At 39.4% G+C, this 13,398-nt stretch overlaps 1 protein-coding gene across 7 annotated transcripts in view; it reads left to right on the top strand.

Annotated features, from left to right (window-relative positions):
* The window catches only part of LOC132111689 (DNA (cytosine-5)-methyltransferase 3A-like), a 63,541-nt gene that overhangs the window by 17,591 nt on the left and 32,552 nt on the right, over positions 1–13,398 (top strand). For 3 of the 7 annotated variants that reach the window (XM_059519231.1, XM_059519230.1, XM_059519229.1), the window contains exons 4-6: positions 1,705–2,044; positions 8,360–8,406; positions 8,868–9,014. In XM_059519231.1, coding sequence (XP_059375214.1) covers positions 1,705–2,044; positions 8,360–8,406; positions 8,868–9,014 — 534 coding nt within the window. Of the gene's footprint in view, positions 1–1,704; positions 2,045–8,359; positions 8,407–8,867; positions 9,015–11,404; positions 11,684–13,398 lie in introns of those variants that run through there. The other 4 variants (XM_059519232.1, XM_059519235.1, XM_059519234.1 and 1 more) reach the window with 4 other exon arrangements.

The following is a 13,398-nucleotide window of genomic DNA, read 5'->3' as shown; positions in this document are numbered from 1 at the left end:
GTACAACAAGCTAATGTCACAGTGGTATCGTGTACTGTAATCGAATGTAGCCCAAGTTATTACCTGTTAAACAGTAGACAGCACACGCGGTGTTCATCTAATAAGGATCTCCATCGCTAGCAAATAATAACCTTTGCAGATTTCAATTCAGTGCAGTTCCAGCCACGTTTTCAACGCTCTTTCTCTTCTTAAACGTTACAACTCCGAGTGAACCACTTCAGACGCTCAGCGCGTGCGGCAGGGAACTGAACGACTCATTCAAACTGATTCATGAACCAATACACTCGTTTGCCAATTGGTTTGATCAAGCCTTTGAACAGAATTGACTCAAAAGAATGAATCATTCGCGAATGGGCATCGCTCATTGCCCAGACAAAGTAGACGGCGCGTTTGGCATAAACTGAAGCATTATAACATTTATTGCATTAAGATAAAGTAACGAGAGGAGCGTCGCCCACAGTTACGAAGTAAAAGTACAGATTTTTCCCCAAAAATTTACTCAAGTAAGAGTATAAAGAACCCATCTTTAAATATACTCCGAAAAGTATTCGTTACCCCAAAAAATTACTCAAGTAAATGTAACGAAGTAAATGTAACTCGTTACTACCCACCTCTGAGTAGAAGTAGTTTGTTATTGTGCTATTTTTGTGTTTCCTCGTAGACAGATCCATAGCAACATTGTACTCACATTTCACTTAATATGTAGGAAGAGCTTCCGTATCTTTTAGGTTTTTGATTAGATTAGATGGTTCAGATAGGTAGATTAGATGTCAACACAAGGACATCGGAAATGGCCTTACACTGAGCAGACGAAAGACGAGGCCTAGACTGCAAATGAAAGATTTGACTTTTTACTGCAACTAGGGTCTTCCTCTTTAATTTGTGCTCTGTGATTCATAACCACTTTGAAGTAAGTAAAGGTATATGGCTGTTATTATCAGGAACCCTTCTGGAAAAGCAGTTAATTTAAAAAGAGGGGGTGCTTTAATGACCGTTTTATTAAAATCATCATCCTCTACCTTGTTAGAGCGATGTTACAAGATGATGCAATTCTCCAAATAAAATTTCCTGCACTGTTAGCACCGGCACTGAATCTACTGCATCATGGAAAAACCCTAACAAAACCTATGACAACAAAACACCTTCTAATTTGCGTCATCTTCACTGGCTGCATGCAAAACATAAACATACAGAGCAAACAGTGTCGTATTCAGGAATGAATGATGCCTTTAATGACTCACAAGATTTGAATGAGTCTAATTAATAACCGTTTGCTTAAGACATCAAGGCGGTTATCGAATGACATCTGATTATTTGACTTTGTGTCGTTATAGACGCATATAAAAATGGTACTTTAAAATATTAAATATTACGTATGTACTAGAGTGGAAAATAAATATTTATTTCTATATTCATTTTACCCTTCTGGTGCATATTTTTCAGTGTGTAAGTGAAGTATATATTTTTTTCAAATATATTGAGTTGGGCTTTTTGTTTTTGCATGTTTACTTTTGTACAGTTATGAAGCTTATAATCACAAAAATTAAAGGATTGTTATGGTAAATTTGGTTTGTTGTGTGTTGGAGGGCATATTTAATTAAATATTGAATCTATTGTGCTGTAGGGATTTGCTATTGTTAATCAGAGCTTCTGATTAATAATAGGTTGTAGATGCATGACTGATTATGACATTTTCTGCTGCAGGTGGAGTGTTACGGGCCAGTAGATCAGCTGGTGGGCGTGGCTAAGCAGGAAAAAGGAGTGGAGCTCCAGTCGTCTTTGCAGTCCCAGAATGGAGATGTTGAGAGGCATGAGAACAAATCGTGTGAAGGTCGCCACCCCACACTGGACAAGAATGCTGCAGAAAACGGGCTCCCACGCCAGTCGGGCTGTCACGCCGAGTCGGCCTCTGATTCAAGCCTGAGCCCATCCCTGGAGAACGGATTTGTCTCCAGCCAGGACTCCGAGAAATATGAAGAGGAGACACTGCCAACTCTGCCTCACAAGAAACGAGGGAGACGGAAACTGGAGCGGCCGACTAAATGTGAGTTATGCTCAGCCTTCCTTGCATCATGTTTCACAGCTGTCTGCTCACTGAGCCACTCATGGGCCCAAGGCCAAGAACGTGTCATAGTGATGAAAAAAATGCAGTATTTAGTCACAAAACAAGTGGGATTGTAAAATGGTTTTGAAGGCTTTGCTGCTACTAATAACTTGAAGGACAAATTATTAGTGTTAAATGAGTACATTAATATGTAAATTAGAGTAATTACGCTGCCAAAAATCAAATTTGCAAACAAAAGACACCAGCCTCCCACTCTGTGTACAGAAGTGATTTGGCAAGATTCTCTCTCCAGCAGCGTTTGGTTTTTCCAATAAGGGCAATCCAATCACCCTTGCCACATATTCAACGTTTTCCAACATATATTGTTTTTTCAGTACCATTCATCACTACAAAACTGTTCTGAATGTTTGTCTTTACACACAGTGTAAAGTCAGTCAGTACAAATTTAAGCTTTTTATTTTATTTTATTTTAGTTATGAAACATTAGCAGCACAGAACACACATCTAGAACATCTAGAACTTCACTCACCAAGGGAACTTGGAGTATTTTTTTTAAAGAAATCCATCCAAGCAAGTGTTAAAATAAATAAAAATATTCTGTTATATTCTGTTCTTTAGTATTTCAAAAAATTGATAAGAATCTTCAAACCTAATTAAAACTGATTAGAGCGGCATCTACACAAATGCTGAACCTAATAATTACACACGTGCCTATTAGTGATGCGTGGGTCGTCTCTTAACCCGCGGGCCCCGCGGGTAACCTGCAGGTCGGGGTGGGGCGGGTAAAGAAATTGGCAGTTTATTTGCGGGGTGGGTTGGGGCGGGTCATTAAAAACAAAATTAAAAACATCCATTTATGTTGCGTGCAATTTAGTGGTGGAAATTTGGATTCTTTCAAGTGATTCTTTCATCTTCAGTTTGTTCACCAAAATGATTCGTACAGATTCGTTCACTGATTTGTTCAGAGACCATTTCTTTATACGCCACAAATACGCCAGCAAGTGGCGAAAAAGAGTGTTTTATGTGCTATGTCTTAAGACAATGAACGTATTTACTTGTGACAAAAACTGATTTGGCTTTATTAAAATGTGTGCATAATTGCACTAAATAAATAGTAAAAATAAGTTGTCCAGGTGAACAAAGCACGAGGTTTTCTTGCATAATGGTCAGACAGTTCATATATAATATATTCACATTAATAAATCGGGGATTAAACGTGGAGTTATGTTCTGTATGCTAAATATGAAAACATGCATATGTGCACTGTACCTATAACTGCGCTTTGTATCTGCTGATTGGTGATCGAGATTTACATGCTTGGCCGACTGAGCTGGTTTACTCTCATTCATTTCGTTCATGAGTGAGAAGATCTCTCGATCTCGTTCAGTGAAGGGCGTATTTGTTCACTAACGTTACATTCAACAAATCACATGCTCTGTCCATAACTCTTTGACAGGATAAAACCGTTCACAGAGCTGTTCACGAGCTGCGCATGCGCTGCTAATAGCGCCGGGCTCGCGCGCTGCTGTGGAGGGAGGAACTTCAATGAAAGAGAAATGCTGTATGAGTCAATGGTTTACGTGAACGAGAACGATTCATCACTATTGAAATTCCCTATAGCCTATATTAAATATTTGGAATGCATATTTTCATATTTTATTAGGTTCTTTGATAAGGTAAAGTAGCATCGTAACTTGCATGATGTCCTAGATGCACAGGGTGGGTCGGGGCGGGTCAAGAAATTTTACTTTATTTGGGCAAATAAAGTAAAATTTCTTGACCCGCCCCGACCCACCCTGCGCATCCAGGACATCACGCAAGTTACGATGGGCCACCCTGCGCATTCAGGACATCACGCAAGTTACGATGGTCCACGGTGGGCCAAATAATTGTCTGCCGCAAATAGAGTAAAATTTCTTGACCCGCCCCGACCCACCCTGCGCTTCCAGGACATCACGCAAGTTACGATGGTCCACGGTGGGCCAAATAATAGCATAAAAGCGTGACCCGCGGGTTGGAAAAAAGTCAGACCTGCGCATCACTAGTACCTATTATTTTATTTTTATTAGCATTACTTAGCCTTATTTTATATTACGCTTAACATTTAGAATTGTTTATATTTAAATCATGTTTTTTATTTGATTAACATTATTTATTATTACATTAACATTATTAAACATTATATTTTTAAAAGCATAACATTCATGCATTAACTAGGAAGTTAAGAGATGGAGTATTAATGTTTGGAATTGCTTTAAAAAAAGTACTCTCACTGATTCAGAAAATAATTCGAATGATTCCTAAAATGCAAATCAAGTGATTTGTTTGTGAAGTACATTGTTGCGCTGTATGTTTGATTTGAGTTCTGCCACAAAAGACAATGCAATAGAAAGTTATGTTGACTGTTTTTGTCAGTATATTATTGCACAGCACCTGTTTTTTTTTCATTTCATCACTTGTTACAATTCTGTAGCTCACAGCTCAGCTTAAACGTGTTTATTTTTTGCCATGGCACTACAGTGATTCTGAGATGCTCCTGAATATAGCACTGCGCTCCAGTGTGATGGCGATGCCAGTTATCACTTCTCTCTCTCTCTCTCTCTCTCTTTTCATACTGTGGGGTCAGGTATTGACCTTGATGAGAGCAGTAAGTGAAGGTCGGGTAGACAAAGCTGTGTCTCTTCTGGCAGCCTGCCTTGATTGGGTGCAGTGCATGGGAGACAGCAGGTCTGTGTTGTGGGCACTCTCTCAGTGGGGGCCGTGCCAGGTGCATGGCACAATGCCCACAGCACTGATCCTACATCAGTCTCCTTTAACCCACTTTATGGCGATAGACGCCAACATGTAGACCAATATAAAATGCTATAAAGTTTAGACAGTCAATTTATAATTGGAAATCCAGTAAAACGTCATATACCAAATAAACAAAGTATGTGCTGTTTGCTAGCACTGCTAACAATGCTATCGTCACAGCGTAGGTCAGACAAAGATGAAGGAGATGTGGATAAATAAGTAAATAAGTAAAAATAAGGAAGATGGTAATCAAAATCATGAAGAGAAATTCATTAGCTAAACCCATATGTTTATACAAAAACTGACAATGTGATGAAGAATTAAATACACAATACACTAAGGAGTACAACAAGGGATAGGTGGGAACATAATGACAACCAGCTAGACACAGTGATAACAGAGGAAACAGGATATAAACTACAGACAAACACAACAGAACAAAACCTTAACAAAAATAAGAGTCTTGTAAAGTGAATAAAATAGTCTTAAATAACTCACCTTGATGCTCGTATCAGTGGCTCTGTGGGGAGTCGTGGCCTAACCCCTAGGGCTGTGGGCTGTGGGAATCTCGGGCCGACAATACCACGACTGAGATGCCCTTGAGCAAGACATCGAACCCCCAACTGCTCCCCGGGCGCTGCAGCATTAATGGCTGCCCATGGCTGGGTGTGTGTTCACGGTGTGTGTGTGTGTGTGTTCACTGCTGTGTGTGTGCACTTTGGATGTGTTAAATGCAGAGCACAAATTCTGAGTATGGGTCACCATACTTGGCTGAATGTCACATTACCAGTTTCCTCAGTTAAGTGTTGTGTTGGAGGAACTGGAACGTTGTAAGAGTTGGCAAAACCAATGGTATCATAGGATTATTTTCTTGCATAGACCTCAATATATATCGCCAGAAGCCACAGATATTCTGTGTAGCCTGATATGCTTTTTTGACAAATTGACAGTTAGGCATTGACTAGGACCACGGTTTCAGCTAAAAATTGACTGTTCTGCTGGAAAAATAATCACCTACATCTTGGATGGCCTGAGATTGAGTAAGTAAACAGCAAATGGGGTTCCGTATTCTGTTAAACAGGTCTTGTTGCTTCCGGTTCAAGTGTTTTGTATGTGCTCTGCTTAATATGCAGCTGTTTGAATAAATGCCAACAATAGCAACAACTACCTAGATTAGTCGATTATGTTAAAGCTCTTTTTTATGTTATGTTATTATGTTAAAGGTCTTTTCAGTATTTCATACTGCTGTTAACACTTTCTTCGATAAGCGGATGTAATGAGACCTGTTTTCCAGTTTGGTTAGGTGGCGTTGGACATTTAAATGACTCATTCGCCCCACATTTGTCTCAAATTATGCACTTGATAAAGACTTGCGGACTTGTAGCCTGCCCCGTATGGTGTGCCAGTTCTCATTTTAGGTTTCAAAAGGGTGTTCACAAGCTCCACCTTTGTGGCCACTCTGTGCCCTTGATGAAGCCTTTTGTTGGGCTCTCACTAGTGTGAACTTTATAGCAGACAGTTATCCAGCAGTAAATGTGGCAAAGTGTAGACACTGAGGTGTAATAATTATCAAATTTCTTTGTAAGCAATAGTGAGGCTGTGACTGTAATTGTAGGCTCTAACTGGCTATAGCTCTTTTAATATCTAATTACAAGTGAAACTTATTTGCAATAAATAAAAGATGCAATTTTAACTGGTTGAGTGAAAGATGACAGTTGTTTTGAGTGAATTATGCCTTTAACAAACTCACATTTAAAGAGTACTCCACCTGTAAGGATCCCCCTAGTGTTCCTGTTCTAGAGTACCGATTGATTGTATACAGTTATTCAGTTTTAGAGGTATAAAGAGGGAACTCTTGGGTCCTGATTAGTGTGTTTTGCTGAGCTCAGTCCATTCCAACAACAAAGCTGCCTTAAAGTCACTACCTCTGTTTGCCAGACTTCATTAACCTGACACTAATCGCTAAAAGATAATTGCACCTAGAAACTGTTTTTCAATAATTAGTTCAATCCCACCAAAGATTTAATTGAATCATGAACTCTGTGTAGTAAAAAAAAATTTTTTGCTTTGACTGACAGAGGATGGGCAAGTACAGCCGCACCTGTGTCATTTTTATACCTCTACCTCGAGGGCACAGGATAGATTTCAGTCCAGTGAAGGGGAAATGGACGCTCTAAACATGCAGGCTGGCATGTGCTTAAACTGGCATGCTGGAGGCTTGATGGGCACAGTGTGCCAACCACGCTCAGATACCCAGTGACCTTGGCAGTCTCGGTGGAATGAACCCCTTCCTCACCGTACAGACAGATTGCTTATTTCCGTCGAACGACTGTGAAAAGAGGAAGAGACAGAAAGATGCAGCGAGAGAGGATTTGCACATGCTGTAAATGTGAAGAGGACTCGCGGGTCAAGGCCTTTTGTTTTGGCTGGGTGTGTGTGGTACTTCACTGGCAGGCTTTTGATGGCTCTTGTGAAGAAAACAAGCTCAGGTTTTCCCCGCGGCCTCTCAACGCTCAAGTGTTGTGATGTGGCTGGGTGATGGAGCTTTGATAGACTTCAAACAGATCTTCCTTAGGCTATGGGTTATTAAAATGGGTGCTGTCTACTTCTTTTGGCTTCATGTCAATATAGTGACGTTATTAATTTATGCCGTGACAGTCTGGCTGTAAGCCTGGTCTAAATCTCACAGATCTATTTATATGAAGATGTCCTGTTCATCATTTATACTTAATGATTAGAAAAATTAGGTATTTAGGATTCTTTCATGCACACGTTATTAAAAAAAAGCTGTTGCAAGTTTGAAACCAATATAGCCTCAAAATAATTTAAATAATATTGAAATCTAATGCCATTCACAAATATTGAAACGTAGTGTCTTATTCAAAAATGTGACGTGGTTTTTTCACAACATTTTAGGTGTTTTTTTATGTACATGTTGATTTTTACATTCACAAATCTTCTTACTTTTGTTACCATGTAGATGTTTTTGACAGCTTTTGACAGCTTTTAATTCACAAATGCCTTTTTTAACCTTATCCTCTTTATTCAGCCAATCATATGTTATGCTTTCAATTCAGACAATTATAGTACAGATAGAACAGCTGGCTCTAGTATTATCATGATGGGCAGTAACATATGCATTATAGATCTTTAGATTATAGACATTAATACTCAGTTTCTAAAGTTCTCCAAGACTTTAATTTAGTAACACGAAGACCTCGAGCTAAAACGGTCCAGCTTCCTGCTGCTTTTGGCTTCTTAGCTTTTTATTTAAACTCTTTTACAAGTAAATAACTGCACACAATTGAGAATAGTTTATTTTGGCTCAAAGCTATTTTATGCTTGCTCTTCTGCATAAAAGCCTTATGAATTTTTCTGTTGATGCTAAAATATCATTGAGGCCTTATACTGCAGATTGACGAAGACAGATTTCCATTGACAAATCCAGACTATCAGAAACATTTCAGGTAATCGCTTGTTCTTGTGGCTGTTTCCCTTTAGACGTGGAGCACAAGGAGGACGAGGGTGGGGACTCTGCAAAGAATGAGGTAAAACTGTCTTCCTGTTGTGTGCCTGTCTGTGATATATGTGTGTACGTTTTGCTAGTTTCTGTTTGTCGAAATTCTAACTTTTCCAATAATTGCTCAAGATCTCCTACGAAGATGACGTTAATGTGGAACCTGCTTTTCCAGCTACATGATTATGAAAGAAATGGTACCCTAATGGTGAAATATCAAATACACTTGGTCCTCTGCTTAAAAACAAGGGTCCTTATTCTTCACCAGCCATGGGCAGATGGGTTTTGTCAGGCTGCTCGAACCCCCTCTTAGTTTGAGAGTCCCCCACCAGCCCATTCGCAAAATGCTCCAAAATCGTTCGCAGACAAACCACTTACTTCCTTCCTTCATTTAGGATCGCACAGATAGATAAGCACCCTAAAACAGAGAGAGAAACGGTCGTTAATTTTTTTCATTTCCTTTTTTTTTGTTGGTTTTGTCCCTTTAAACAGGGAGCTCGAGGGAGGCTTCGTGGGGGAGTGGGCTGGGAAGTCAGCCTCCGTCAAAGACCCATGCCCAGAGTAACCTTCCAGGCCGGTGACCCTTATTACATTAGCAAGAGGACCAGGGAGGAGTTGCTGGCCAAGTGGAAGTTGGAGGTGAGTACCACTGCTCACCACTGTCCCAGAGGAAGAGCGATAGGGAGCATTTCTATGATAGCAGCCAGAAACGTTTGCCAGGGCAAGAGTGCCGAATAAATTCCGCGAAAACCAAGTGTATTTGATGAGTCATTTGATCTCACATGAAGGTACCATTTATTTCATGAGATGTCTTGCTGGCTTCTTCTCACACTGAAAATCCACTGTTTTTTTTGTTATGCACAGGCATGTTTGTTATGAATGAAGTAGACAATCAGAGGCATTAAAATTGGTAATGGCAGTTTCTATTTTTTTCTGTTTGGTTATGAACCATTCTTAGAGTTGTTTATTTATCAGTATTATAAATATTTATTTTGCTTATGTATATATTTGCATGCTTATTGGGTGTATTTTGCTTTAGTTTATAATGGTTTATTTAGAATTTATATAAAATAGTAGAGTTGTAATATCCATTAAATGAAAATTTTATCAACTTTTTTCGGTATCGGTGTATACCTAGTTGTGATTGACAGAGCGTTTTTGTGTAGACAAATTGTAGCTCCTGGTTAGTACCAGGGTCATTCCTAGTATGAGACGGGGCCAAGTGCAAGGAGAGGGTGTGGCACCCTCTTAAAGGATGGGGTCCGGCTCGGTTGTCCCGTTTGGACCACCCCAAGAACAGCTCCAGTTGGCCTTTGTACTGTTTAATTATAATACTTATTAAAGTACTTTGCTGATTATTGGAGACATCTGGAATAATCCAAGACCAAGAATGCGACATTTCAGCAAGACAATTTACAGTTTATGTCATCATTTCACTTTTTTTTTTGGTTAAGTAGTCTGTGTCATGTTGAATCTTTATACACGTTACATCAACGTGCAGGGCTGAAATTGTTGTGATGTGTCTTGACTTGAACATGCAGTCAGATTTCTGTTCCACTAGTGGCACCAAAATAGGTTTCCAGAACGCTCCTCCTGTCTGTCATTGGTCTTTCAAATAGATAGTCCCTCCCTTGAGTTATTTTTCCAGTTTAATATGAGTTAAGGGACAAATTATGGGGTAAGGTCAGTTCACAACAAGAACGATAACTATAGTTCACACAAACAGGCTATAATCATGCACTGCAGTTTTGGCATCTGATGATTTAAATGCTTGAGGTTTTTAAAGTAAGGTGTTTTCTGATTATCTCTCAGTATTTTTATTATTCAGCTGTAAGTCATTTCATCGATATTGGTCATATGTGTTGTTATTGTTATAGTTGGGGAGTGGTTTATGCTTTTCTCAGAGAATTAGAACAATTAATAACGCTTAATACAGTAGTTATCATTAATGTCCTTAATTTGAACAGGCCTTTACCGATGGGATACAAAAGAGTTTGGGAAACACTGATTTAGATAATTCATTTAGCCCTCATTTATTATCCACCACTATGGCCAATCTCTAATATCATTGCAGGTACAGGAGGTTGACAGTTCTCCAATCAGTACTGTGTTGCATGGTGAGAACTGCTATGTTACATAACATTTTTTTCCCTCGGTAACTAAAGGGAGCCGACCAGTCGACATCAAGCTCCCGCAGCCCCCAGCTTCTTTTCTCTGGCCCTCGCCACACTGTGTTTGGGGATGAGCCATAAAAGTGTCAGAGATCCCAGAAATATGGCCAAATTAGCCGGACACACAGTTGTCTTGTGAGTGGACATCGTAAAATTCCAGAGAAATGGGCGTTTCGCATTCTTCACGCAGAGAGAAGGAATCCTCCACTGGGAGCCTGGGAATTTTTTTTCTCTGAATAGGCACATTGTGGAAGAACCCAGATCGTAACATGTCATTTCTCTGTTTGCTCTCTGATGGTCTGTGCAGTCATGTTTTCTGGATGCACTCTGCACCGGACAAAACAATGCAACAGGAAACCCTATTGAAGGGGGCCTTGACATGTTTCCTTCCTCTGGCTACGAAGCCTGAGACACATACACTCAGCAGAGCTTTGTTAGCGTTGAAGGGTTTGCCCTAAGGGGGGTATAAAACCCATCCTGCTTTTACTTTCTGTAATTGAGGGGGATCATGTCTCCTTTTTTTTTTTAAGAAGTACCCAACGCTACAGTAGATTCCTCTTTCCCACCCCCATCCCGTTCCCTTCACTCCTCCCCCACTCCCCTCGCTGCACTCTCTGCAGTGGAAATGAACTCCGTACTATGGATATAAGGGTGAAGATGAGGTTTACAGCGAATTTCCAGCGCTGCTTGCAAGACAGCCTCCTGGACAGCCGCCAACATTCTGCAAGTCCTCTCTAGCCAACCAGAATTCCTTTTGGGAACCACCTGACCCTGAATTCCCAGACAAAGAAATGTTCATGCTTTCTGTTTTTTTTTTTCCCTTTTTTTTTTTTTTTGAAGCGGTCTCTAGTGAGCCAAGAGTGGGGTAAAAAAAAAAAAAAAAGCGACTCACACATTGGATTTAAAGTGCCGAGTGCAGGCGTGTATGGGTAGGTCGGCTGACATGTTTGTTGTTGATAGCGCAGGGGACAGTGTGCATGTCTGAGTAGACTTGCTGGAAGAGGAATATGCTGACTTCAGGTATTTCCAGGAGACTTGTTACGGACCATCTGCCCCGGGTAGCTTAAAGGAAACACATCTCTTTAAAACCAGAGTGCCGGACTGGGCTTAAAAACATTGCAAGTACAAGACAAAATGGTTTGCTTCAAAGTGTTTTTTTTTCTAGCCTATATGTTATCAAAGGGGGATTGCAGAGAGCTGAATGTATTTCCTGTTTTACTGTCTCTGCAGGATGTTGTGCAGAGGGCAAATCTTTGGCTTTGTTCACGTTTGAAAGTTTATGCTTAGTTTTTAAGTGTGCTGTGATATGACAGTGTGCTTTTTGTGATTATTTATACAGTTGCGTTGTAGAGACATAGCATGTTTTAGCTCAAACTAATGCTTTCAAACTTGTTTTAAAATGAAAGTTGTGCTTTTGAGCTTGAAAACAAAGATGATATGCTTTTTTCAGTCTGTCAGATTTGGGTCTGTACCGTAAATGCATAAAAACGGTAAGCAGTTGTTGCTTGTGTTGTAACGGAAATGTGGTGCATGTCTTTTTAAGGATATGCAAATATGAATGAACCGAGTGAACCCAGGAACCGCATGTGATTAGTGCATTGCCAGCACTCGCTCATACTCTGAGTCAAGGCTGCACAGACTGAAACAGGCAGACTTTTGCACTTCAGCTTTTGACGATTAATTCACGATTTAAGGAAATAACAAGATTTTAGACTAAAATAACTGTAAGTTAAAAAAGTTTTAACATTAGGATACTTAGACTAAGACTCATTTAGCATGCCTGACCTCTGCTGCACTACTAATTGCTGAGTCTTTAATGGACCCAGCACAATCACAAACTAAATGCATCCTCTATTCTCTGGACTCGGGAGACTAAAAAGTGAACAGACTTTGTTCGGCCTCTCACAAAGTCACATCAAAATAAATGCGATTGTCACACGCTAGCAATAGCCATTCAACCCCTGCCTGCTGTGCTGCTGGCGTTTGAATAAATTCAGACTGTTTCAGAACAGAAATTCAGAAGTTTAAGGGAAACATTATATATAAAACGTTATTTATTTGGAAATGGTTCCTTAAAGTTTTTATTTGTGTGTGTGTGCTGCAGACAGATTGTTTGTCAGCAGTGTTCAACAAGCTTGGATTTTTAACATTTAAATTGCAGTAAAAAAAAAAAAAAAAAAAAAAAAAAAAAAAAAAAATTTATATATATATATATATAAATATATATATTGTAGTCCTACAATAGGACTACATGCATGTAGTCCTATTGTAGGAGACTCCCAAAACAATATTAGGAACCTTAAAAATGGCATAATAGGGGCAGTTTAAGATGTTTAATTTAAAAACCAAAACTTCATTCCATTGCTTCTGGCAAAAATATAATCCATAATACTTCCTCCAGTGAATCCGTGTCATCTGAATCAGGAGAGGAGTATACACAGCCCAAAACGGTTGCAAGGAAATCTCTCAGTGGATTTTGATTTGAGAGTACAACAGATTATGGATTTTTTTTTTTACTGGAGGAAGCATTTTTATTGATTATGAAATGGTATTTTGTCCAGAAGGGACAATTAAATGGTTTAAGTTAACAGTAAAAACTTACGGTTATAAATGTTTCTTACAAACACACAGTTATTTCACATCACAAGATGTTAATGATGTGCTGGAGTACTTGTGGATTATTATATTGTTTTATTAGCTGTTGGAATAATAACAGCTTCATTCTTTTGCCACCCATTCACTGCAGAGGATCTACTGGTGAACAAGTGATATAATGCTAATTTTCTCCAAATTGGTTGTGATGAAACAAACTCATCTACATCATGGAGGGCCTGAGGGTGACTACATTTTCA

Source organism: Carassius carassius, chromosome 31 (assembly GCF_963082965.1).
Source record: "Carassius carassius chromosome 31, fCarCar2.1, whole genome shotgun sequence".
Taxonomy (NCBI): domain Eukaryota; kingdom Metazoa; phylum Chordata; class Actinopteri; order Cypriniformes; family Cyprinidae; genus Carassius; species Carassius carassius.
This window is presented reverse-complemented; position numbering and strand designations above follow the sequence as displayed.